This window comes from Orbicella faveolata, unplaced genomic scaffold, assembly GCF_042242905.1.
Source record: "Orbicella faveolata isolate gen_17 unplaced genomic scaffold, um_ofav_v1 contig_2, whole genome shotgun sequence".
Taxonomy (NCBI): Eukaryota; Metazoa; Cnidaria; class Anthozoa; order Scleractinia; family Merulinidae; genus Orbicella; species Orbicella faveolata.
Genome location: NW_028301547.1, coordinates 20530493 through 20557849, shown reverse-complemented (window position 1 = coordinate 20557849; position 27357 = coordinate 20530493). Strand labels below are relative to the sequence as shown.

At 41.8% G+C, this 27357-nt stretch overlaps 1 protein-coding gene across 4 annotated transcripts in view; it reads left to right on the top strand.

The window, feature by feature from the left end:
* The window catches only part of LOC110043474 (3'-5' exoribonuclease HELZ2-like), a 35603-nt gene extending 10488 nt beyond the window's left edge, over positions 1-25115 (top strand). For all 4 annotated transcript variants that reach the window (XM_089290195.1, XM_089290196.1, XM_089290197.1 and 1 more), the window contains 23 exons: positions 203-1354; positions 1872-3227; positions 4896-5037; positions 5152-5341; positions 6007-6123; positions 7044-7615; positions 8292-8730; positions 9065-9378; positions 10026-10296; positions 10530-10970; positions 11296-11374; positions 11580-12836; positions 15685-18347; positions 18421-18638; positions 18805-18890; positions 19096-19227; positions 19846-20028; positions 20511-20797; positions 21509-21835; positions 22169-22405; positions 23040-23199; positions 23983-24150; positions 24588-25115. In XM_089290195.1, the coding sequence (XP_089146321.1) occupies positions 203-1354; positions 1872-3227; positions 4896-5037; positions 5152-5341; positions 6007-6123; positions 7044-7615; positions 8292-8730; positions 9065-9378; positions 10026-10296; positions 10530-10970; positions 11296-11374; positions 11580-12836; positions 15685-18347; positions 18421-18638; positions 18805-18890; positions 19096-19227; positions 19846-20028; positions 20511-20797; positions 21509-21835; positions 22169-22405; positions 23040-23199; positions 23983-24150; positions 24588-24688 (10892 nt within the window). In that variant the 3' untranslated portion in view covers positions 24689-25115. The remainder of the gene's footprint in view (positions 1-202; positions 1355-1871; positions 3228-4895; positions 5038-5151; positions 5342-6006; positions 6124-7043; positions 7616-8291; positions 8731-9064; positions 9379-10025; positions 10297-10529; positions 10971-11295; positions 11375-11579; positions 12837-15684; positions 18348-18420; positions 18639-18804; positions 18891-19095; positions 19228-19845; positions 20029-20510; positions 20798-21508; positions 21836-22168; positions 22406-23039; positions 23200-23982; positions 24151-24587) is intronic.
* Positions 25116-27357: the final 2242 nt, after the last annotated feature.

Here is a 27357-nt window from a genome sequence, read left to right as displayed (position 1 = left end):
ATTGTATATCTGATATTTCCCATTTGATGATTTTCTTTATTTTTATCACCTGTGAGCTCGGCATTTCGCTTTTCCTTCTTTATGGATCCTTCTCGATCTCCTTTTTATCTTCCCAAGTGCGCTTTCCATAGCAACCCTGAACTTCAATTAAAAGCAATGTCCGCGCTCATTTCTAAAGACTAGTTTTCAATTGTATCAACAGATCAGGCTGTACTAGCAAGCAACGTGGAAGAAGGATCACCTCATGAAAGCCCTGATGAGGGTGACTCCCAAGCAACAGACTCAGTACTCGGAGACCCGGATATCTACTTAGACTATCAGTCCGACTGCAGCAGCACAATGAGAGGCAGAAACGCGTCGTTTACCACCTCAAACACTGCATTTAGCACCTTGGGACTCAACCAAGACGAAGACTCGGACGGTGGGGACTTTATACCCGTGCAGAATACTCGTCGCCCTGTCCTCTCGACTGCAAAAGCTAGTGCTAGTACATTAGGTGTCCACAAGCATTTTGGGGAGAGGGCATCAGGGCTTGACTGGATTGATGCGCCGCATGGCCAAGAGCTTCCGTCAGTTGCGGAGGTTAACGCACTTTCGTTGACGCCTGAACCGAGCACATCCCAGCTTCAGGGTATACCTCCCAGTAGTGGTTTCAGAAAGGAGGATAATGCGAACACGTCTGAAGTCCGTAGGTCCTTGAGTTTCGGAGAGTTTCCCAACTTACCAGAAGGGAATATTAACAGACCGACTCCTAACTCAATGCATATGGGCGCTTCTGGTAATGCTTGGCTCAATATTAACCAGCCTAACGCATCGCTTCCAAACTTCAGCCCATTTCAAGGTGAAGCTCGACCGAGAATTGAGGCAACAAATGAACAATTGTCAAGTATGTCTTTCCATGGGATACCTGGTCAGCCAAGCAGTTCCACCGGTTTTGCTTGCTTTACCAGTCCTGGACAATCTGACCGGTCCTCTAACCCAGTCACATTTTCCCAAAGTTTCCAAACCAAGAGTGCGACAAGAACGCTCAGTGTGGATCCACCACCTGGGTTAATTGGTCGTATAAAGGTTCCCGAGGGTGTCTTTGTTGTGTGCGAGCACTTCCTGCAGAATATCATAAAAGCCAAGACTTGTAACTTCTGTGAAGAGCGCGGTATCCTGAAGTATGCTGCCTGGAACAACAACCGCTCTCAATGGCAAGTCATGAGGCCTTATCCCCGATTTAAACTTCCACCGAGAGCTACTTTTGATGTCTGCAAGCATTTTGCTTCTAATAGGCCATGTCTAAAGGAACCCTGTACATTTCCTCATGGGGAACAGGAAACAATCATGTGGACTTTAGAGAGACAAGGCCGTAAGTAAAAATACGAGTTATGCAAAGTTTCCGAGTGGTATACCATGAAATGTCCCACGAGTTGCTTGTATTTTCTTCATCAGTATACAAGAAATTAAAATACAGTGGGAATTCCACGGTATACCACAACAAAGTGTTGCATAACTAATTTATACCATACCATAGAAAATAAAGAGACGAAAACAATCAATGCAGCCCACGACGGGAAGGTTAGGTGTAATACTGTCGAGTATACATCAAATCAAGTGTAATATTTCAAATTATTTAACGAATTATTTCTCTCTAACATTGCAAGTTAACGGCTTTCATTGAACAAAAAAACACGTTTCAAAAGTAGCAAAACGTTTCTGTTGACCTGTTAACATAACGGGATAAAGAAACGATTTTTTTGAATAGTTAGTGAATATCGGAATTAATAGCATTAATATGCGACAAAACGGTCTATAGGTTTGTCCTGCTTGGTTTCACAATCGAAGAGGCTTACATTTGTTACACATTTCTATTTTTTTTTTAATAGTTCTCGCCTCCCCTGAAGTAAGTCTACAGTTATTTCGGGCCAATACTGCAGCAGCCCCCATGATGATGGAGCCTGTGGTGAAGGAAAATGGTACCAATAGCATGCCACTCCATACGGCTGAAAATATAGGTGTTTCGGTGGCCTCTTTTGGTGGTTCAACTGTGAATGGATTTCCTGGCTTAGAAGCTGTTCCATCCCAAAGTTCTACTACAGGTGACTCTAACAATACTTCGATTTGGTCCTCTCCCCTTGAGACGTCTGGTGGATCTTTTCAACCAGTGCCTCCGTGGCAGGAACCCGTCGTTGCGACCTCCCAAGAGGGTCCCTTGGAAGCCTTTTCATCTCAAAGCTCCACTGCAGATAGCTCTGAATGCACCAAATCTTCTGCTCGGTCTTCAGTCCTTAACCAATCTGAGAGAACGTTTACACCAGTCCCACCTATGGAGAAACCCATCATTACGAATTCCCACGTGGGTCGTAGAGAGGCTGTCTCGTCTCAAAGCTCCCCTGCAGATAGTTCTAAAGATACCACATCTCCTGCTCGGTCTTCAATCCTTAACCAATCTGAGAGAACGTTTACACCAGTCCCACCCATTACGACTTCCCACGTGGGTCGCACAGAAGCTGTTTCGTCTAAAAGCTCCTCTGAAGTTAGCTCTAAAAGTACTACACCTCCCACTTGGTCTTCAGTTGTTAAACAATCTGCGAAACCTTCTGCACCCGCAGTCTCAGCCTCGCGCGAACGCACCATTACGACTTCTGCAAGTCTTGAATCATCTGGGAGACCTTCAACGCCAGTCGTACCTTCAACAACACCCGCTAACGTGACGTCCCACGTGGCTCACAATCGTCTTCCATGTCAAAGCTCCGCCGCAGATAGCTCTACCAATACGTCATCTTCTGCTCAGTCTACAAGCTTTGAACCGTATAAAAGACCTTCTACACCACTTCCGCCATCTGGTAAGCCAGCCACTATGACCTCCCCTGCAGCGCCGCCGTCGAAGACTGGTTCTGTACCGTCGTCGAACTCCGACAATGATTTTCGAAAGATCCCAAAAGGAGTTTATGTCGTGTGTGATGACTTTCTTTGGAAAAACCTTAAACGACCGGCGAGCATCTACGAGAAGACCAAGGCCTGTAAAGGCTGCGAGAATCGTTCAAGACTGAAGTACGCTGTCTGGAGTGACAACAGCAAACAATGGCAGCTAATAAGGCCATATCCTGCTGAAGTCTCCGCAAAAGTTGCGTTTAAGGAGTGTGCGCAGTACGTGTCTAATAAACCATGCCTGAAGACTCCGTGCTCATTTGCTCACGGCCAACTAGAATTAAACATGTGGACCATGGAAAGGGAAGGAGGTAAGTTGAATAAGGGGGAAGAGGGGAAAATGCGAATTGTGGAGTTGCTAATTGCGAAATATAGGGGAATCAACGCGTTAACATAAAAGAAAATTATTCCTTCAGTCAGACTCCAGTCTATGATTATAAATATTGGGATACATTCATAAAAAAAGTTATTTTGGATGCTGTTAAATGGGGAAAATTTTGCCGGGCGCATTGCGATCGTTCATGATTCATTAAAAGTACATATGAGCTCGGTCCACAAATCTGCGAAAAAAGGAACTCGACCAATATTTCTCCAATACGGGCCTCAACTAAGTTCAATAACATATATATATCGCATTAAAATCGCGCGCATTTGGCCAAGCATTTAAACGTAACTGACAGCACGTTTCCTTCAATTTAACCTGGTTTAAATGTGGCCACTCCGATCACTCGCTTGGCAAAAAGGAAAATAATATATTATTTATTTCAGATCGTTTCGTGGTTTTATCCGACAACGTATTTTAAAATTATGTCATTTTTTCCTCCACGTTTAAATTTTTAATGTATTATGGTTTTTGTGCAATTTTTATGCGCGACGGAGCATTGCTGGAAGTCTGCGCGTTATAAATTATAAATTATTATTTTATTTCGTTCACATCAAAGGGAGCAAGTAAACGAATAATTCACTTCTCAACAGTATCCTAATGTGACGTTGGACACGACAAGTTGGAAAATCTCTGGCCCAACAGAAATGTCAAACTTGTCGACAAATCCAAAAAAATGTTACGAGACATCATCTCAGTCACCCGATCTTTTCTAGTGATAAGCTTTTCTCTTACATTTAAGTGAAGCCAGACTTTAACAAATTAATCAGCGTAGTGGTAGCACTTTCTGAATGCGAAGGTCACCAAACTTCGAAATACAGTGCAACCCTGTTGATCTGGTCACAGTCAGGGCCGCCAGAATCCGGTTGAATAACTAGACAGGTTAGTAATATCGTTGCATCTCGCAACTCGCAACTCGCAACTCCATAACTCCACAACTCCACAACTCGCAACTCGAAACGTAACTCGCAACTCCCAACTCCCAACCCCAACTCCCAACTCCCAACTCCCAACTCCCAACTCCCAACTCCCAACTCCCAACTCCCAACTCCCAACTCCCAACTCCCAACTCCCAACTCCCAACTCCCAACTCCCAACTCCCAACTCCCAACTCCCAACTCCCAACTCCCAACTCCCAACTCCCAACTCCCAACTCCCAACTCCCAACTCCCAACTCCCAACTCCCAACTCCCAACTCCCAACTCCCAACTCCCAACTCCCAACTCCCAACTCCCAACTCCCAACTCCCAACTCCCAACTCCCAACTCCCAACTCCCAACGTTAATTCTACAACTCGCGAAATACTTGGTCGCAATAAAAAGATGATAGATTGTGATATTTCCACAAATAATGTCTCGATCACATCAGTACTATGTAGCTATTTGCAGAGAAAGCACTGATACATTTAAAGTTTATTAACACAAATCGATCAATACGAGTTCAATGACTAAAAAGCTGACTTTTAGTCGAGTTTTTATGATTTATTGGAAATTTATTTTGACGTCAGTTTGAGTAGAGCATTTTTTAATTATGTCTGCTTCCTCTTAACTGTAAATGAAAAATGCATAATGGTGACTTTGTACCTCTAATTGACTAGTTCTTCCTACTCCTCGTGAGACTCTCACTGGTTCTTCTGGGAGTATGCGACCTGTATCCTCGACAATGCAACCTGCAGTACAACTACGGTACAGACCCTCCCCACCAGGAGTGACAAATGGCTCCTATAGAATATGCAAAAGGTATGAAAAATATATTTTACTTACACCATAATAACTTAGAAGATGCTGTATCGATATGCTACACATTCGTCCTTTGTAAGTAAAACGTATTTTCAAACCTATCTTCATTTACAGTTTTTATACACACGAGAGATGCAGATATGGAAGAGGGTGTATCTTTGCGCATAGCCCTGAGGAGCTAAAAGAATGGCAACAAGAGTACGACAGGAAGAGGAAGGAAAAACTTAGAAAGGAACTCGAGGAGAAGGAAGAAGTATGTTCTTTGGAAATGGCATCAAAGATTTTGAAAGGACCAGCAAAAGATGTGAGTCACTAATTATTATGTTTTTTGTTTTTTTTTTTTTTTTTGTATTCTTCTTTTTTCGAATCTATGAAACAGAGTCCCAGAGGGGATAAAAACATATAAGGCTGGCCCCAAGTTGGCTCAATAACTCAGTTAGTAGAGCACAGCACCAGTATCACAGGGGTCATGTCCTCGAATTACGATCGTTTTAATTTGTTTTCAGGCTTTATTTTCGCTCACTGCTTAAGCCGCCCTGTTAACTGCAGTGATCTTTTATAGAGCATTTACTATTGATTTATCACTCTCTCAGTGATTGCCCAGAAAAGATCACAAAACAAACAGTAACATTTTATTGAAATTATTTTTGCTTGCTTATGGCTATACACATGGTCTATAATTCCATTCATCTTACTTCAGGAAATTCCGGGTCTATTAAGCCGTATCAGGTTTGATGTTCAGTCTTAAGGCAGTAGTCCATTTTTCATTAAAAGCGAGGAGCAGCGTTTCCCGAAGCTCAACGGGTTAAGTAATTATCTTCGGAGTAATGGCCGGCATGGCAGATTAGCGCGGGGAGTGGGGAGTGTAAACTTGCTCCCGCGTGATCGATTTCCACAAGGGGTTTCCACAGGAGTGATTGACCGCTTGTGTGAACACTGGACTGATCATTTTTATGCTATTGTCAACAGCGAGTCGAAGATCTGTCAGGGGTGGAGGTTACCTGCGCACCTCCCGAATTGAATATAAGACTTCAAGACAAGAATGAAACACACAAGTTCCAATGGACATTCAGCCTTGTTTTCAAGGTCAGTGAAATTCAATTCCACGCATAATATATATAATTAGAAAACAGTCCTAAAAAAATACGCGCGCTGATTGGTTAAAAATCGTGTTTCTATAACTTGACAGAAACACAGAACTAGCACGAGCTGTTGACGTAATGATGGCGTGATTAAAGAGAATTTACATTTTGATAATCAAAGTAACCAAGTTGTTTTCCGTTTTTTCGCCGCGGTGTTTTCTAAAAGAAATAGAAAACATGTTCTTCGTGTTTCTATCGAGTTATAGAAACGCTCAAAAAAGCTGTGGAAACACTCGCCTGCGGCTCGTGTTCCCACAGCATTTCTCGTTCTCCCAAACTTCCACTCGTGTTTCTATAACTTGATAGAAACACGGTACATGTTTTCTATTTCTTAAACATTAACGATACTTTAAAGAGAATCTTGGCTAAGAAGCAGTTTTGTTCCAAATCATCCACAAGTTGGTGTTCGCGTTAAATTGTTACAGCGCCGGTTCTTTTCCTGTTTTGACTGCTGTGCGTTTCGCATCTGCTGTTTTAGGATGTCAGATTTTCAGCGCGCTGCCATGTTTATTTTGCACAGCTTGAGAGGAAATTATGATTCTGTGGTTGACGTTTTTAAAACACAGTATTGCGTGAATCTGGAGATATAAAAGTGCTTGTAATGTTATAATTCATATTCCAGATGAATAGGTACAGTTCCAAAGAGAAATCCTCTATAGACTCTACTTTGAAAGACCATTTCCGAGAGGGTGGTAACCTGTTCTAACTCTATAGTTCTCTATAGTTATTGAGGAATTGGTACCATTCACGTTCAACGTTGGAAATAGGTAAAGCAACGGGTGAGGTTGGGTTGAAAACTGTTGGTACCACTGACAAAAAAAGCGATGTATCTTTAAACATACCGCCATCTTTTCTTTCTCGCAGACGCTAGAAGTAGGATACTTAGAGCAAGTCCTTCTACTTCATCGATACCACAACTGCTATCAACTGTCAGACATTCGAGTGAGATGCTATCAAGATACCCCAAGTCATCAAAGTTACAAGCTGTGTTACACAGCCAAGCTCAATGATACCTGGTACCAATCTCCAAGAACAAACCGGCCTTCTGGACGACTGGAAGTATCCCTGACTGTCACTTTCGAATCTCGTCTGTATGGAAGCTTTGAGCAACTGGTTCTATTCGACTTTGGGAAAAAGCCTTACTTGGTAAAGAGACTGAACGCTGATGTAATGAGCGAGTCCTTGTCTCAAACGTCCATTGTCCCGGAGCATGCCACTACGTCTCCACCAGCCGTCTGGGACGAAGTTTCCATGGAAGTGGTTAGGTTCGTTCATGGGACAAGCGAGGCTGTTCAGGCAGAACATTTGTCAAGGACGTACTGTCTTCCTAAGAAAAGGGAAATCACAGCCGAGACCCTGAGTCCTGCCGTCTACAAGAGTCTAATGCATCAATTACTGTTTGTGGAGGAAGGTTTCATGAAAGATGAGATTTCACGGTAAAAATTGAAACGATTTACTTAGTTGGAGTAATTAAGGTATTCACACTGAGTCAGTTATGATTATTTCATTCCTGCTAAGTGTACTAAGGATCACTAAGGTATTTTGAAGTGCAGAACTGGTGTAACTGAATGAAAGCTTAAGTTTAATTTCTATAAGACACGTGCAGAGCGAAAGACTATAATGCATGCTTTCTCTTTAGGTGGTTAGTCCGGCTATAAGGCGGAAAGGTACAGTAACTGGTTAAATAAATTGCATGTGGATTAATTCTTTCAAGCATAACACAAGTAATTATCATCTCGACTCCATTATACCGCTAAGCGCAGTGCAAGGAGGAATAGGTGCGGTATTGCATGCGGCATGACATTTGAAATAACTTGCGGGATAATTATCGATATGTCAAACTAAAGAAACAACAAAAAAAAACCAGACTTTCAATTTACGAAATCTCGACTGAGAAGATGACAATGCAAGGCATCAAGTTAAGGCACAGCAGCTGATCGAAAAACAACTGAAGATCCTGTCATGATATTTTATCTAGCATTCTCTATCTTTTTTTTTAGGAAGAATATCGCTTAAAACATCAGCTCTTAAATCCTACTCATAAGACTCTTAATTAACCCCATAACAAAACTAAGCGAAAATAAGGGTATAAACCTTTTCCCTTTCATATAGGTACACCTTGACTAAAACCCAGTTACATGCTCAATGGAACATTTTCGACGAAAGGACTGGAATGAAGTGTGCAGTGGATGGTGAATTGTTCGGTGTCCTCTACTTGCAAGAGGAAGATGCGCTGAGACCTGATGATGCCGCTGGTCGACTTCTGTACCGTAACGTCAGCTCAGTTTGGCTCCAGGTTGCTGACAGTGTCTCTAACAAAGTCTACGAGGCTCCTGTGGAGAAAGTGGAGAGTGAATGCGTTGTGTTGAGACTGTCGTCCAAGATGTGCTCCGACCTGAAGCTGTATGATACCTGTGATACTGATGTAAATGCCCAGTTCCAGCTGAACCGCACGCCACTTTGTGAAATGCACGCAGCCGTTGATAGGCTCACCAAAGGGCAATTGCGGCTTATTTTCCCCGAACCAAGAACTGAGCCTGTCAAAAGTGATGTAAGTAATAATTTTCGATAAAATAAAAGAACAGTATATTTATTTGCAGGTTACACGATAACATCCCCAGTCGCTAAATAACTTTAAGCTTTTTTTTTTTCGCACAAGGAGAATAGTGAATAATGTCAAGCTTTGATCAAGTAGACTGGTTCGTTTACAGAGTTTAAATAGATTTCAAAAAGGAGTAATTTAAATCTGGGTGTTAATTCTGTTATTCCTCAAAAACTTATACTTTGACATATTGTCCCCCATATTTGTTTATCAGAACAAATACCTTTTAAAAACTTTGCCAATGTATCTTAGGAGTAATGAGTAACAAATGTTAAAATTGTAGATCAAAATCCGTTGGCAGTGGCTTCTCGATGAAAGGCTTAATAAGAATCAAAAGGAAGTTATCGAGCGAATTGCTTTGCCCGAGTACAACGCTCCGCCTCTGGTTGTGTTTGGTCCTTTTGGGACAGGTAAGACTTTTACTCTGTATCAAGCTGTTCGTCTCTTGGTACAAGTGGACAAGTCTCACAGGATCCTACTTTGCACCCACTCAAACCGTGCAGCAGATATACACGTGGAGTTGTTGCATGAGTACCTGACGAAGAAGAACGGCATACCAGCAGCAAGGCCTTTGAGGGTTTATCAGCCTATGAGAAGGTAGAACTACAATATAAATGATAAGCACTCAAAAACGAAGCTGTACTTCTATTATTCGATAGCGCGAGCTGCTGACGTAACGCTGGAGCGAGAAAAAGAAATGACATTTTGATAATCGAGCTAAATGACTTCTTCTCCTTTGCCTTTTTCGCAGTGTGTCCGCAACATTTCTCATTCTCCCAAACGTCCACTGATGTTCTCTTGTCTGTTTTACTTGGTTGTGTACCCAACATTCCTCAAAACGTAATTTTTTTTTTTTTTTCGCGCTTCTATTTACTTTTTCGATTAGTATAACCCAGCGCATAACTAAAAATCCCATCATCGTTGTAGCTGAAATCTGGATAAACGAGTTTATCGCATATCGATATTCTTTACCTAAATATATTATCAGCTGGGTTTTGCTAAAGCTGTAATGCCATCCAGTTTCAGTTTCTGTCGAATGACAACAGGTTCAGCTTTCGTCCCTGTCCAACTATTATCCGATAGAAACATCTAGCTCACAGTTAATGTTTTTAAACTTTTGACAACATAAAAAATATCTTATATCCACACATCTTCACCGCATCCCTTAACGTTGTTAAGTTATTCCAAACCATGCACCCTCATAAAAAATTTAATAATTTTTCTTTTTTTCATACCAACGATAGACTAGAAACGGCATCCGAGACAGCAAGGAAATATTGTTTGATCAGGAATGACACGTTCGTGTTACCTTCTCGTGACGACTTGGTTGAACATCGGGTAGTGGTTACAACCCTGAGCACTTCACTGGTGCTTCTTGATCTGCAAGTGTTACATGGATTCTTCACTCATATCCTAATCGACGAGGCTGCCCAAGCTCTTGAGCCCGAAGTATTGACTCCGCTGATCTTCGCAGGGCCAAACACAAAAGTTGTCTTCACAGGCGATCACATGCAGGTAAAGTTGAATTCAGCGTACTTACTAATGATGTTTGGGACTTCTTTCCAAATAAAAACACTGGATTGCTGTCTTAATTAGCTACACATGTATAAGCCAGCTATTGTGGAATTAAGCATTAAATGCTTTATCTAACGCAGCTAATCCACAGTCTCCTAACAGGCACAGAAAAGACACTTCACCTTTAAATAAATTTTTTGTGACGTTTTTCTTTTGTGGTGCGACTATGCTAGATGAGCCCAGAAGTTTATTCACCTCAAGCAAGAAGTCTGGGTCTCCAAAAATCACTGGCTGAGAGGTTGTTTGACGTTTACGACAAACGCAAGACTGAAGCATCAAATGACAACCCGAAGGAAAACCCCAATGTCTTGTTCCTGACTGAAAATTATCGATGCCACAAGGATATCCTCCAATTTCCCTCTGACAACTTCTACGGAGAAAAATTGGTTGCTCGTGGACATGAGTTACAGCCAGAGCACCCGAAATACGGTCCCTTGTTATTCTTCTCCGCCCGTGGCAAAGAAAAGAAGGAGCACGACAACTCGTACATCAATCTGTCTGAGGTTTTCGAAGTGGCTAAGAGGGTGAAAGAGCTTGCAGACAGTTGGCCTGAAACTGTTTGGGGTCCCAAGAAACTATCTGATATCGCAGTGCTCTCCTCTTATCGTTACCAGGTAAAATTGAAATTGTTTTCCATACCTTTATGTAAATGGAGTTGCTTTTTGTACATACTGACGTCGACGTCACCAGTTAACCCTGCGGTTTGTAATGGTTTACTTTTTAACAAACGTTTTTCTTACTAGGTGAGTGCTAATAGAAATATTTGATCTTTGATCGCTACCCTCGAGCTATATTTCTTTTGGAGAAAACTAAGTTCCGGTATGTGGGAAAGGCAGATCAGTCATAGACTTATTGTTGATTTAGTCGCAGATTTCTTGCTTGCTACATGATAATATTGAGAATTCAATCAAAGTTCAACCAAACTTTTATAACGCTTAGGTACAAGCCATACGAAACAGTCTACGAAAGGACCCAGATCTGAGGGATGTTAAGGTGGATACAATTCACAATGTACAAGGTAAATTTTACTTCTCCTAGAAGACGATTCCAGAAACTTCAATGCGGCCTCGTCAAAGTTCTCTTTTGTCGATCACTTACTTTGCATAAAACCCTTAACCAGCCGACAGGAAAGCTACAAATAGTCCCTACAATTGCTCATACTTTGTAACAATAACTTAATCTAAATTGTAACTCACTAATCTATTTCATGCCTTCAACTTCAGGGGAAGAATTCCGTGTTCTTTTCATCAGTACCGTTCGCACATTTCACACTTGCAAGCCCCAACAGCAAGAGTTACGTTCCAGTGGATCTGATCGACAATTGTACTGGGAATTTTTGTCGGATCCAAAACTGCTGAATACAGCCGTGACAAGGGCAAGGTGTTTGGTAGCTGTTATTGGAGATCCTGTCTCTCTCTGCACAGTAGGAGATTGTCGCAGCATTTGGAGAGACTACATCAAAAGATGTAGTAAACGAGGAGGGCTTCATGGGACGTCATTGGAGGAACTAGATAAAGAAATAAACGCATCTATTGCCAGTATCGAACTTAACCCAAAGGCACAGGCGTTCGTCCCAACCTTCCCGAAGACACAGGAAATAAATTCCACGGTAGAGGACACTCAAGAGGAAGGAGCCCTGAGGAATGAAGATACTGAGGAAGGGAAAAGACAAGTAGAGAATGTAGGAGAAGCCCAGCCATCAGAGACCCAAGGAAGGGAATTGCATCATCGACAAGAAATTAATGGAAATGTCACTGAAAACGATGGTCAGGACGGAAAATCTGGCGCATGTGTTGACACCACCGCTCAGTACCAAGAAAAAAAAGAGACAGAGGAAGACGAGGATGACGAAATTGCTGAATCAGGGGACTTTCAAGACGACCTTCTTGAAGATGAGACCATATTTCCCAGAGATATGGACGAAATTATTCTTGCGTTTGTGAAAAAATGCGAGGAAACATTGCAGATGGATGCGCAACGAGCATCAATGTTTGAAGATTCGGAGTTTCCTACTCTACAAGCAGCGAAAGATGTCAATGTTAAACATCAACCAGTCAATGAAGCACAGCGTGTGTCATTCAAGGGTGGTGCTGACATAAAAAGTCTATTCCCAGAAGTGCGAGTTGTAAACGGTCGCGTTGAAGTGCGTCTTACAAATCTTGGCTTTTACACCTCTCCCTCTGAAAGACCTCAGAAAATCATGATATCCTCTAAGCAACAGGAATTCCTAGATCGTTCGGTCTTAAAGAAGCTTCTTAAAGACGAACCAGAGAAATACATCGTCTGCAATCTTCGTTTAAGTCCGGAGAGGTCCCAGATAGGATATGCAGACGTAGAAGACACGAAGACCCCATCCATCAGTATCAAAGGAAGGATCCGCCAAGCATTCGATAAAGACAAGGTTGTTGTGGAGTTGGTTGAAAAGAAAGTTCGTTCACAGGACGAGAACAGCAGACCTCAAGCACAAGGAAAGGTTGTTGGTAAGTAAATGCGACCTTTTTTTACTATCGCGGTCCAAAATGCGATGAAATTCTGGAGTGTTCATAAGAGGGTCCCCAATAGGTTTGGCGAGATGCGGGATTTGGCTTTTTTTCGCCGTGATATTTGGGATTTGAGCTGAAAACAGGGGCGGAAAGCGGGAGGTAAAATTACGAGCGGGAGCGGTATTTCGTGTTTTTATAGGGTTGGGATGCAGGATTCGTAAGGGAAACAGACCGGGATATGGAGTTTCAATTCTTACATGACCTCATAAATTGTTATTTGACCAGCGCAGAAACCACAAGCTGGCAGAAACGAACCTTTTGTGCGTATAGCTGCGTCAGGTTTCAAGTAATGAATAGCAACGACTCTGTACACTTTCATGTTCTGCCAAACGTATCCATTATCGCTTAACTACGTTAGCGTCATGAGACGGGCCGGGTCCTATTAGAGCGGATTCAAATACTTCCAATTTTTAACGAGGAAAAAATTGGCAAAAATTTAGCAAGTTCCAAATTTTGGTAATGGTCGCGTTAGACCAACATCTGTCCATTTCCGACATTTTCGACACTTGCGTCTTCAATCTTGCCCCCCCCCCCCCCCCCCCAATCCTTTCTAGTTTTTCTAGTCTTTCAAACTTTTCCGGAGCGCTTGTCTTGTTTTGGCCAGGATGGCCACACCGGATGGCGGTGATAGTGATTTACCGTACGATGCGCCATATATTACGGAAATGATGCGCGAGCAGGAATTCCTTCATTCGGAAAGAAAAGAACTGAGCCCAGAATTCAAGGAAAGTCATGACGCTGAAAGCTTTGAAAGAAAGCTTTGAAAGCTTTGAAAGTGTATTTACGGTTACCTACCTATCTTCTTCATGCCATGTGGCACATAAGGCCTCAACAGAATCCCGCCAACCAGCTCTGTCAGCCGCTGCGATTTGTACCTCACTCCAGTTCTTCCATCCAGCTTTTTCCCTTTCTGTCTCTGCTGTCTTCCTCCATGTTGTCTTTGGTCTACCCCGTTTTCGCCGCCCTTCTGGGGTCCAGGTTAATGCAGTTCTGCAGTCCTTATTTGGTTCTTTCCTCATGATGTGACCGATGAATTTCCATCTTCTCTTTCGCACGCCCTCACTGATGTTTTCAATCTCAGCCACCTTCAGGACTTCTTTGTTTGTAATTCTTTCTTGCCAGCGTATCTTAAATATCCGTCTAAGACATCTGTTTTGGAAGACGTCGATTTTATTCTCATCACTTTTATTCATTTTCCACGTCTCGCAGCCATACATCAAGACTGGCTTTACCAGTGTCTTATATAGCCTGACTTTGGTTCGTCGACTAATGCTGTTACTACTCCAGATCTTTTTCAATTTCAAGAATACCCCCCTCGCTTTGACTACTCTGTTGTGGATGTCTTCAGTGCCTCCGCCCTCTTTGGAAACCGTGGCTCCCAAGTACACAAATCTATCAACATTTTCTATTCCTCGTCCATTCACCTCCACCACATCGTTGTTCCTCGAATTTATTCGCAGTAGTTTACATTTATCTACATTGACTTTCAGTCCCACCCTTTCTGCTTCATGCGCCAACTTACCGGTCTTAGTCTGAATGTGCTGCCTGGTCGATGATAAAAGGGCTATATCATCCGCAAAGTCGAGATCCTCGAGCTTTGTGGTGAACTTCCATCTTATCCCGGTGTTCCCCTCTTGCAATGTATTTCTCATTACCCAGTCAACGACTAGTAGGAATAGTAAACCTGACATGCTACAGCCTTGTTTCACCCCGGTTTTGATCTTGAACCACTCTGTTGTGTCGTGTCCATCCACTACTGCGCATTCAAAGTCAGCATAGAGCGCTTTCACCATGTTGATTATCTTGGATGGTATGCCGTACCTTCTCATAATCAACCATAGACTATCCCTGTGGACTGAATCGAATGCTTTCTCGAAATCTATGAAGTTAACGTAAAGTGACGACTGCCACTCTAGTGTATTTACGGGCCATCTCTTAAATATGGGAATGAAATATCTTTTTCTTTCACTGATACGTGGACAAAAGAAAAAAAAACAGTAAACCGTTTACGGAAAGAAACGTTATAATCATTTGTGCTTACTTATCTGCTACCCATTGAATTCTTTTGTGATCTTTTATACGATATCTATTTTTAAAAAGTTTCTGTGTTAATAATTAAATTAATTATTAATTTAAAAAATTAATAAGGAACGCAGAAACGTCTTTGAAAAGTTGGCGGGATCGGGATTTCCAGGCAAAAAAAGGCGGGATGGCGGGATTAACAGGAAAAAATGGGCGGGAAAGCGGGATCTGAGAACCCTATTGTTGACCCTCTTCATAAGGATTCCGGTCGGCGTTAAATTTGAAATCTTATTAGGGAGACATGTGTCGAAACCAAGCTAAATAAACTTCAAAAAGTAGCCAACGACGACTCACTTTCTCCTTACAAACTTAAATATTGCTTCAAAAATTGAGAAGAAAGTTGAATGAGTCTCTTTGAATTGCCTCACCTTTGAGCGAGTAGTAGTTTACGATTAGAAATTTCTCTAAATACTTTACTTTACGTTAGCAAGACTCCGCAAGCATTTCAGTGCTGTTGAAAAGTTGATCGTATTGATAAATATAGCTATTTTTCTTATCTTTCAAAACGAATAAGTTGCGAAGACCACTTGCGTTCTGGATGTTGTTTGAACTAATTGACAACTGATGCAAGCAGTCTCGTTGAAACAAGCCAACGCAACATTATTTTGGTCTTAAACAAGATTTATTATTGCTCCTTAATTCTTTCGTTTCAATATTTAGTAGTGGTCGTTTGACTTACGAGAACTAATTCTCTTTTCTTCAGGTGTATTGGAACACATCATTTCTCCACACGAGCGCCAGTTTGTATGTAGTACCGACTATGAAACTCCTGCCCTGATGGTGCCTATAAACAAGTCGGCCACCAAAATGGTGAATGTGACAGACAAGAGCTGCAAGGACATACCAATCTACAAGAAGGATCGAAACGAAAAGGCGATACAAGTCAGGATGATGAAAAGAGAGGAGGTCCTCACTGGGAAGTTCCTGTTTGTTGTCAAGTACCGTCAGTGGAGGAGAGACTTCCGCTATCCTCTCGGAATCGTCGTAAGAACCCTTTCCAGAGGAGAAGACTTGAAAAGTAGCATGGAGATCGCCTACGCGGAGCATGGAATACGACGCGTATTTATGGAAGAAACAAAGAAGTATGTCAAAGAAAACTTTCCATTGGAATGGTCCATTCCTGAGACAGAACGCAAAAATCGAACCAAGGTAACTGGGGCTATTACCATTGATCCTCTCACTTCTTTGGATCTCGATGACGCCCTGACGATAGAGAGTGATGCGTCTTCCTCTAATTTTGTGGTAGGGATACACATTGCTGACGTCAGTTTCTTTGTGAAGCCAAACAGCCCACTGGATCAAGAAGCTTTTCTCCGTTGCACATCTTATTACCCTGGTGATGGGCAGAAAAATGTCCCTATGCTGCCGCGAGAGCTGAGCGAAAATTTTTGCAGCCTGCTGCCCAATGAAGACCGCTTGGCAGTATCCGTGTTGGTCAACTTAGACGAAGAAGGAAAGTTGACTGCTGAGCCAAGTATAAAACGCACGATTATCCGATCCTGTTGTCGGCTGAGTTATGCTGAGGCGCAGATGGCCATTCGTTGTTCCAGCGTCTCAAGTGTCGGAGACATTCCAGTGGAAATCATCGAAAAGATCAGGCAATTAAGCTCCCTGGCACAAAAAAGGAGACGACGTCGTTTGGGAGACTGTGCTTTTGATCACTGGCAAAATGAGGGAGTTGATGAAGGCTTTGAAGCTCATGAGCTGGTCGAAGAAATGATGATCCTTGCTAATGAGGAAATTGCTAAGCTCTTGTCACAAAAGAGCTCAGAATTGGCACCTCTGAGGATACAGCTACCTCCAAAGGATCACAGACTAGCCGAGTGGATTGAAACGCACGGCAAGTACGCAAGATTGTCACTTACGTTTTCAGAAATGTTTAATAACGAAGCCACCGAGGCCTCGACACTGAGCATACTTCACGACAACAGGGTCAGGTTTAAAGTCCAAAAATCGGTTTGGAGTGCGATGTGTCATGCAGTAGACTCAAATGATCTACCCAGGCTTCACCAGCTGATTTGTCACGAGAACAACCACCCCCAGGTTGCTGTGGCCATGTCCAACTTTCGCCGAATCCAGTCTGAGTCTCGGTACGTTTGTGAAGGGGATCAACCACCCGATAATATCTTCCACTACTCTCTGAGAACTCGATGCTACACACATTTCACGTCCCCGATAAGGCGATATATCGATATTGTGGTGCATCGACTCCTTCTTGCTTTGCAGTCTGGCAGCTGTTACGCAGAAAGCCCTTCTAAAGACGACATAGCGAAGGCATGTCGCCGCTCTACTTTCATGCGTGACAACGCAAGAAAGTTTGAAAAGCATTGCAAGAGGATTCATATGGCAAACCAGCTTCAACAGCGATGCCGTGAGACACGTGTTTTCATTGAATCCATCGAACATAAGTCAATAAGTCTTCATATTTCCAACCACGAAGACGACCAATTGGCGGGAAAACAGAAACGAGTGCTTCTAAGTCATCTCAATTTAGTGGACTTGAAAGAAGAAGAGGAAAGCAAGGGCAGAGAGAAGACTATCGTTCTCAAATGGAAATTTAGAAAGTATATAGCACCAGATGCCAGAAGCAAGACAAAGAAAGAAAACAAGCCTGGTTACAGTGGTGGTGGTGGTGGTGGTGGTGAAGTAGCAGAGATCCCTTCGGATATCTGGCTTCGTGTACTTGATGCCGTAAGGGCCAACGATGATGACAAGCTGGCAGCTATCGTCAAGCAAACGGAAACAAAATTGGGTATCTTGTCTGCTTCTCGTGGAAGAGACCAGCCACCTCAACCCACGTCGCCTCACAATGTTCGTGGTATGCATTACAAGCACCCTCATCACAATGAAGAGGCAGCACCGTCATCTGAAGAGACGGCAGACCATTTCTATGAGAAGAGCATTGCACTGAGAAAGTGCGAATTCTTTTCTGTACAGCTCTGCCCTCACATGACACGGGGAATTCTACAACCAGATATTCAAATGTTCAAGGCGGATCCTCACATCAACATTTGCATCGAGCACCACAGATACCCGAGGGAGTCATTTGCGCACACAGCCAGACATCAGGCATCACGAGAGCGGTATGAGACCATTGATGAGTACATTAAGGCTTGGAAACCAGTACTTGCAATGGAAGCTGCAACGGAAGCCGTCAAAGAGAACGATGGATTCATTATTGAAGACCTTAACGTGACATGGAAAAACGAGCTTGAAGATGACAACATAAGCGGATTATTTACTCTTCCCTGGAACTACTGCGATAGCAGACAGCTGATGTTTTTCTCAGGAGACCTTGCATGCATCCGTGTGCCCTACGGTGACAGGGATTCGGTTTCTGGCGATGAAACGTCAAATGAAAGAAAGGTAAGTATAGGTTTGTTAACTTGGTACTTGCCTGCAACTAGGGAGTTTATTTCAGTTCTTTGTTTTTTCACAGCCCTCTGCAGATGCTCAAAGTTCTGGTGACAACAAGCCAGCTGATGATTTCTGGGTGGTGCACTGCATTCTCAAAAAAGTAACCAACATAAAAGAAATAAAGATAGTGGAAGTACGGCTGGAGTTTCATCAGACGGCATCAAACATTCCGGAATGGCTCACACATGGAAATGGTCACAGAAGTACTTTAGAACTCATTCATAGGACACTTCCTCAAAGGTATGAGTATTGAGAATTGAAAAGTATCTTATTTGTTTTCTTGGCTAAAGTGATTATTTTGGTTTTACGACACTCAATTGAAAAGCGCTCTAAAAACCTTTCACTAAGTGAATTTAAACAATCAGTTGCAACATGAATTAACTTTTTGCCTTCGGCTTTTTTTTAGGCGAATGTACGCAGCACTGTGCATTAACCTTAAAGATTCATCAGAACTAATTCATGCCATTTGCAAAGGAGAGGAACCGTCAAAAGGTATCTTGTGTATTTCCTCTTCGTAGAATCTCCAATAAACAATACAACATCTTCATTATTATCATCAACATAAGCATCGTTATCATCGCCGTCGTTATCATCGCCGTCATTGTCATCTTTAGCATCGTCATCATCATCATCATGGTCCTCTTCATCATCAGCAGTTTCGTCATCATTATAAAATGTTTTATTTTCCTTTCTTTAGAAAATTATGGCGACGAGATCCCTTCCAACTTGTCTTTGATGCAACACGGATTTCACAAGTTGAATCGGTATCAAGAGACTGCAGTGAGGGAAGCGCTGTCCAAGCCATTTACACTGATCCAAGGCCCACCAGGTACGTCATGTGTTTAATCTCTTGGCTTCATACGATTTATTACTACGTACCCGCTGGAAGATATCAGTATGAAGGTAGAGAATAGTTTGCATTCGCTGTAGCTCATCGAGTAGCTACATGATTTTCCAATTTTCCTTCTGTTTATGCTGAACATTGAAAACATGTATTGTACGAAACAGCTTTAGTCTACATAGCCACATATTGCAATTTGCCAGGCAACATTTCGAAACATTGCTGACGCAGCAAAAATGTTGTACTGTTTCGTGCAATTTTAAGGGGTGGACACACACTAATGCAATGTTTATCAGATGTATGCATTGTACGCAATGTCACTGCACTACATTGTGTTTCCTGATCAAATCTGGATCCCATTGTTTTTTTGTTTTTTTGTTTTTTTGTTTTTTTCTTATTGTTGTTGATTTTTTTTTTTTTTTTCACAAATACTTCATAACGGAAGGCATGAGCTTAATTCAGATTTTACCCTTGACCATGAGTCTTTGAGTGCCCAAGCTTAGACTTTCCATCACTAGATCTCAAGCAGGACATAACAGCTATTAGGCGGCAGCATTTTCACGGGTTGCCGTGGAGATACAACTCAAAGTATCTCATATTTTTCAGGCACTGGTAAAACCGTAACTGGAGTACACATCGCATACTGGTTCGCAGAGCGAAACAAACGGTTAAAATCGGGCAAGGTTTTGGAAAAAGACACTGGTGACACTGAATGCGCTGTAGCATACAAAGCACCGCCCCAAGTTATTTATTGTGGGCCTTCTAACAAATCTGTAGACGTGGTCACAGGTGGGTTGTTCCTTATTCGTTATATCTCGTTATGTCCCCTGATACTGTTGGAAACTGTCGATAAGGAGTATTGAAAACATTTTTCGGTTCTCTATGTCTAGTCACATTTGGCATAAACAGTGCAAAGCTTGTGTTGTTAGCTTTCTGTGGTCAGAATGCTATTTGAAAAATTGGACTATTCGTTGTCTATGAACGAATAACCAACGAGGCGTAGCCAAGTTGACTATCACTCATAGAAAACTAGGGTGAGTATTCTAGTTGTATTAGAATAGACACTCTAAAGGTTTACGGCACAAAACCGACAATTTTGTGTATTTTTATGCCTAAACTGCGGAATAATCTTCAGTTTCAAGTGAAATTTAGCCTAACTTTACTTAATGTCGCTCTCCTATTGATACTACTGTTTAATTAATGATCGACATTTCGAAGACAATCTCAACGGCATAGACTTTCTCTTTACCTCTTTTCTCGCCTTTTTGCAGAGTATCTTTTGAAGATTCCTAATCTGAAGGTTCTCCGAGTTTACAGTGATCAAATTGAGCAAAAGGAATTTCCAGTTCCCAACAAGCTGAAGCCACCCAGACCCACAAGGAGTGAGGACGAATTAAAGATTTCCAGCGAAAAAATACGATGTGTGTCACTTCATCACGTGATTCGTGGGCCCGAGTGCCCATTTTCACAGGAGCTGCGACAATTTGAAGAGGGATTCGACCAGAGCAAAGCAAAGAAAGAGAGAATAGGCCAAAAGGAAGTCAATGAATATTGTGACGTAGGTGAAAGTATTAAAATTTAGATGAAACTATAAACCACTTTTTAGCCTACAAGATAATCATAGATTAACGAAAAATGAAAGATGAAGAACTGACAAAGCTGAACTGGGGAGCGTTTAGTGAGTTAAACATAAAATGATACAGGGCAAAAACTAACCCTTCAGGTGCAAGAAGTCGATCCCCTTGATTTCGTTACATTTTGTCTCGTCCATGGAGGAGGAGGGAGGATGTGGCGTAAAACTGAAGCTCTTGTGCTCCTGCAAACGCCTGTAAAATACCCAGGCGTTGATACTGTTCCCTGACTAACTAGGCAACAATTATTAATAATGACAGTTTCTCGTATTTATAGTAAAATACCAATAAAGGGTTGTTTTGGATAACTTAGGATAGTTGACGTCAGTGACTAATTTATACTTTCACTGTTAGAAGGGGTCAATATTATTCACAATATGAAGGGTGGCCAAAAGTTGAATATTGTATTCGCTCCGTCACATCTGTAAGAATGGCACAAGTGGATTGTGCTGGGTTTTTTTTTTTTTTTTCTTTTATTTTTTATTCATGTGGATGTAAAACTCGAGTGATAAACTGACGATGATAAACTGAGGAGTACCATCTCAAGGCTGAGAATTCAATGTGAAAGAAAATGTGAAGAAGATTCTTAAGCTACTCAACGTTAACATGGTATTTTTGTTTTACTTTTCCGGCACAAGCTCATCGGACAGGCCGAGAAATGGGCTCTTCAAAAATCTGGAGTTCAGATCATTCTTTGCACATGCGCAGCATCGGGAAGTCCAAGGCTAACCAAAGCCTGTGACAACATCCAGCAATGCATTGTGGATGAGTGCGGCATGTGCATGGAACCTGAGTCACTCGTGCCAATCACGTGCTCAGGAGCACGCCAAGTGGTTTTGATTGGCGATCACAAACAATTACAGCCCGTCATTCAGGACCAGGTGGCAAAAACACTTGGTTTGAGTGTGTCCATGTTCGAGAGGTATTCTAATCGAGCTAAGATGTTGGCGCTACAGTACAGAATGGTGAGTAGTATGGAACACATACGCATTAAGTATAAAAATAGACATTCAGTTGAAAGAGGGCCGCAATTTTGTGTCCTAATGCCGAGCGCTACACAAATGGAGCAACAGTTTATAATTAACGCTCACTTTTAAAAGATAGTACGTGTTGAATTTCCCGAAAAATCGTAAAAGACCAAGCAAAAATGTCATATTTAGTAACTCAGAGTTATACGTAAACCTTGTTTCTCCTGAATCAGAAATATTTTCCTGAATCAGCAAGATCTTCGATTCACTATTGTGCTTGTACAACAAGAAATTATTCGTTTAACGTTCCTTGCCTGTTTTTCTTCCTAGCACGATGGAATATGTGAATTTCCATCAAAACATTTTTATGGCGGAAAGCTTCAAACAGCTGACTCAGTCAAGTCACGTGATCCTAGCCCCGTGACCTTTTGGCCGGCCCAGGTACGTCGGCAGAGGAATCTTCCAATAGCCTTCTGTCATGTTGAAGGGCAAGAAGAGTCGTCTGTCATTAGCACGTCAGAGAGCAATGAAGAATCAAAGAGAAACATGAAGGAAGTCAGGAAGGCGGTATGTGAAAATTTATCCAATGACCTTAATTCAGTGATCATAACGGTTGCTTGCATAATCTCGAGCCCAGATCTCCCACGGCCAGCGTCAAACAGAGTGAGATTTGGGTAGGAGATTATTGTTTGCATAGCCTGTTGGAAAACAATAATGGCTTTAGGAGAGAAGCAAACAACAAAATGGGCTGCGAAATTTAGCCCATTTAGTTTTCTCAAACTCGTTTTTACTTCAATGAATCAAAGTTTCAGAGTCCGTCTACACCGGTGACATAACTAACATTAATTAATTGTTACTTTTGCACACAACGTTTCGTAGCGGATAAGTCGTCCAACTTTAACGCGCTTCGATTCCTTTCATTTTGAAATACTTACGTGTAATAAACGAAGCTCAAAAATGGTGACGCCCTGAAATTTGCGACTTTCGAAAATAACTGTAACATCTTGTTTAAATCTTGAAAAACGTCTTTCTCTTGCTCATAACGTGAGTAGAAGACTGTTAAAAATGCATGAAAGCGATCCTATAGTAACTGTACGATAGTTTAGATTTTAAAGTAAAACTGGCGTGACGAGCAGAAGTCACGCAAATTCTTATTATCATTATTACTCTATCAAAACATGCGCGCTTTTTTTCTTTGTAGGTTCAAATCGCCAAATACCTTGTTAACCGTCACACGCCACGAGTGCGCAAGTCGGATGTGGTTATTTTGTCGCCTTACAGAGAACAGCGGAGCAAAATCACTGAGCTTTTGAAAGGAGCGTACGAGGACATTCAGGTGACAACTGTCACTAAAAGTCAAGGTAAAAGGATTGAAATCAAGCAGAGTGATACGATTGATCTCATTAAGAAGAGCCTGGTTAAGACCAAATGCTGGAGACGTGAGTCACTAAAAACTTTAAGATCACTCACGATCCCAGGGCCATTTCTCTCAGTTGGCCCCACCTCCAAGTGAGGGAAACGGCCTGGGATCAGGGCTGCTTTAAGGCTGGTCTTCCCTAGCTAACGCGTCAGCATTACAACTATAAGCAAGATACGCAGTATCCTGCGAGCAGGCTCTAGTTTGCTGCGGCACGAGCGAAGCCGCCAGAGAGAGTCGGCGAGCGAAGCAAGCAGGCAAGGGCCTGGCACAAAAAATTCCCGGGCTCATTTCGCTCGCCGGCTCCTCTCTCGCGGCTTCGCCTTGATCGAACCGCCGCGTATGAGAACCTGCTCGCAGGCTACATAGCTTTAATGGCTGTAAGCTTAAGACAACTTAATTGTGGTGGGCATGTACGTCGTTTGTTAACTTGTTTGTTTATTGCCTTCATGTCTTTGAATTTAGCTATTCGTAACATGGCGTCAGTTTGCGATTTTGTTGCAAATACAGTGGAATCCCGAACTTTCAAACCTGCAAAGGAAACGAAAATTGGTCTGAAAAATCGGCTAGTTCAAGAAATCGGGGATAAAATTATAGTGTTGGACTGACGGGATGGAAACGACTTTTGGGTCGAGTTATCGTTGGATTCAAAAATCGAGCGGAGGGTACGTGAAATCGGGATTCCACCGTAGATAAATGAGCGAATAATTCTTTCATCTTCTCTTAGGAAGTGAATGGGATTACGTCATCATGTCTTTGGTTCGCTCCTTGAAGCGTGATGAAATTGATCCTGAGCCATCTCTTAGCTGGCTTCGTGAGCACTTGGGTTTCCTTACAGATGAACATCAGATGAATGTTGGCCTCACACGTGCTCGCAGGGGACTTTGCATCATTGGTGAGATGGACTGGGTTTTTTTTTTTTTTTTTTTTTTTTTTTTTTTGCAGTTATTTTACTTTCTACCGATCATACAAAACTATTTTCACGAGCAGTTCAACCCGAAAATCCTGGGTTTTTTTGTTAGAAATCTTCAGTTTTTTCCTAGTTACACAAACAACCCGGCAGAATTCCTATCATTTTGGTGTAGTTTTCTATCAAGTTTCGTTATTTTCTGACTTTCTGGGAAAACAGTGAAATCTATCCAAGAAGGCCGATTTAACGATGTCATATGGACGTCATATGGTGCCATAACCCACATTTTATCTTACACAACGAAAACGTAAGGGGAGTTTTATCAACCCCTCTATTGTCTGTAGTGAGAGGGGTATGAGTTTGCTGGAACGTCGGAGAGTTTGAACTCCACGCCTCCTTGATAACTGTGTTATTTTCCTTAGGAAACAAGTATCTTCTTGGTATGGATCCAATGTGGAAAAGTCTGATAAAACATTATGAAGACAATCATTGCCTCGTGGATGAAAACTGGCCCTGGCCATGAATTACTGTTACAGTTTATCTCAGAGCTTTCCTCTTTTTAAATTCCTTTTTAGTAAATAATTGTCAATTACAAGAAACATTTGAGTTAACAAAGCTAAGGTGAGAAGAATATTCGACAGTTAGGGATAAGTCGATGAAACATAGTAGATTGCGTGTTTAGGAGAAGCTCACTTCGATTTGCTTATCAATGGCATGCTGCTATTTCTACGAGTTTTTTTTTTTTTTAACGTTTCGTTTTTAAATTTTATCGATTTTTAGCTTATTGGACTGATATAGATTTTTAGATTAAGTTTAAAAAGGAAGGAAACAATACAAAATAGGATATGCTTTATAAGGAATAATGTTCCAAGGTCGCACGTGTAATTGCAATGGCTACATTAATTAAACATTGGGGTTTTTTTTTCCTGAATAAAAATTTGAAGAAGGCATTGTTTCTCATTTATTCTATGTTCTAGCACACAGTCAATAACTTAGAATTCGTTTATTTCGTGACGTGTTCATTACGGCGTCTGTGGAAACCCAATCCACAAAACCACAGCCCCATACAACAATGATTGCGAGATCCAACGCCCACAGTCATTGCTGTGCGCGGTTTTCGTCTTGTGGATAGGACTTCAACAGACGTGGAGCCTGCAGATATTGCTGTATGCGGCTTTCGTCCTGTGGATAGGGTTTCCAAAGACGTCTAACAGGTTCTAACAGGATCGCATTGACGCTTAGATTGTTCACATACAATAATTTGAATCAACAAGATCGATTTATTCACGCCGCGTTTGTACCTTAAATTTGACTCCTCTGCTCTCTGTGCATAAATGTTCAACAAAAGACGGCTCGAATGAAAAGATAACTCGGGTTATCTTTTTCTGTCTCGTCCACGGCCCTTTCTTTACTTTTTTCGGAATCTTTTTAGCGATAACCAAGCGAACAATGCAAACGAGAGCAGGGGTTAAGAGCGACCACGCGGTCCTGATTTTCTATTTACTGTACACACCTCCAACATCGATGCGTGCGCGCTTGTATAATCTCCCGCAGATGTTTAAAATTTCGTTCACCCCGTCTCGACGATATTAGGGAACGTAGGCACGGGGAAGGAGACTCCAATATAAAAAGGACAGGGCTGCTTGTCGGAAACGTTGAAAAGAACCCTTAAGGAATACTAAGATCCTGTTTTGTGGGCGTGGCTTAAATATTAGAGGTAACAATTCTAAAACAACACATCAACTGAAACTAACGATAAAGACGATTGTCTCAAATACCCTCTACTCGTTAAGGGGATATGGTACCCTAAAATATGGCGATGTTCATGAAAAATTCAATTTCTTGGAAATGCAAGACTTAAGACCCTTGAGGACTTGTCAAAAACATTTTGAAACCATCTCGCCGAATTTTCTTCTAGATGAGTGTGAAATTTAAGGAAAGCACACAGTGGTATAAGTTTTTTTACGTAGCAACGGCCATAGCAACGACTGTTTACTATAAGAACGTGACCAAAAATATAGATTAGTTTTAACATATATGAACAAAACTATTTAGAAAAAAACTTCAAAGACATGCCCAACTCGATTGGTAGAATAAGTTGTGAAAAGCTTTGCTTCGAATTGCCATCACAGGCTCATTCATTTCCCATATGAAAAGGAATATTTCCCACAACTGCGGCAACTTTTTACAAAATAGAACAACCATTGCACCCCCTTCCTCGAGATCCAATCTGCAGCTCCCCACCCCTCCCCCGCTAATTGTGGCTTGTGTAAGAAACTTAAAGTACATTTTTTTCAAATGCTTACTTTTGTACCGACTGACTTCGCGCCAACATTTCCACCAGTTGCAAGTTTTTAAGTAGAATTCCTGAAACTTGGCCATATCAAAGACCAATAGTGTCGTGATGATATAAACCAAAAAATCGTAACATTTATACGTCTGTCACGTGACATGAGATGATTTGTCCACTGGGTGTGGTATAAAATAAGGTTATTTCCAAATAAAGTCTGTAAAAAGCGCTGAAAATGAGAGTTAACTGTCAAAACTTAGGTTCATTGCACAGAACCAAAACAGAAACTTACACGATATGCTTATTTGACAGTCAAATCTTGTTTTGTAAAAGAGCAAGAAGTGTCAATACTGTAAAACACTACCTCAAAAGGCTGTGGCTGGTTTCCACAGCAACCATTTTGAGTAAAATTTTCAAAATTTAATTTCTCTTCTTGAGTGCAAAAGCACACAATTGGTCTTTCTTCACCATATTTAAACAAACTTTTTGGTCCATTTCAGGGTACCACCTTAACGATTGTCAAAAACCTTCTGTCGTTTTTCTTCGGCTCAGTAGCCTTAGAGTTCCCACAAAAGCTCCCGCTGTAAACCTTTTGAGGCTGAACGCCGTAATACGGGTGCCAAAAACGCTTTTTTATCCTAAAATAACAGATATGACGAGTACCCAGTCCTTTTTATATGGGAGCCCTCCCCCCCCCCCCCCCCTGGGAGTAGGCATGTAAACAGACTGCAGTTGAACGCTGCTACACTAAAAGAGAAATGAAACACAGTTTGAGATGGCGGAGGTTCGACTGAAAAAGCAAATCAAGTGAAAATGATTTGAGTCAGGCGAGATATCAAGAGATAGTTTCCAGGAAAAAAGAACGGCGGCCGCCATTCTGGTTGATCCAGGAAATCTGGCAT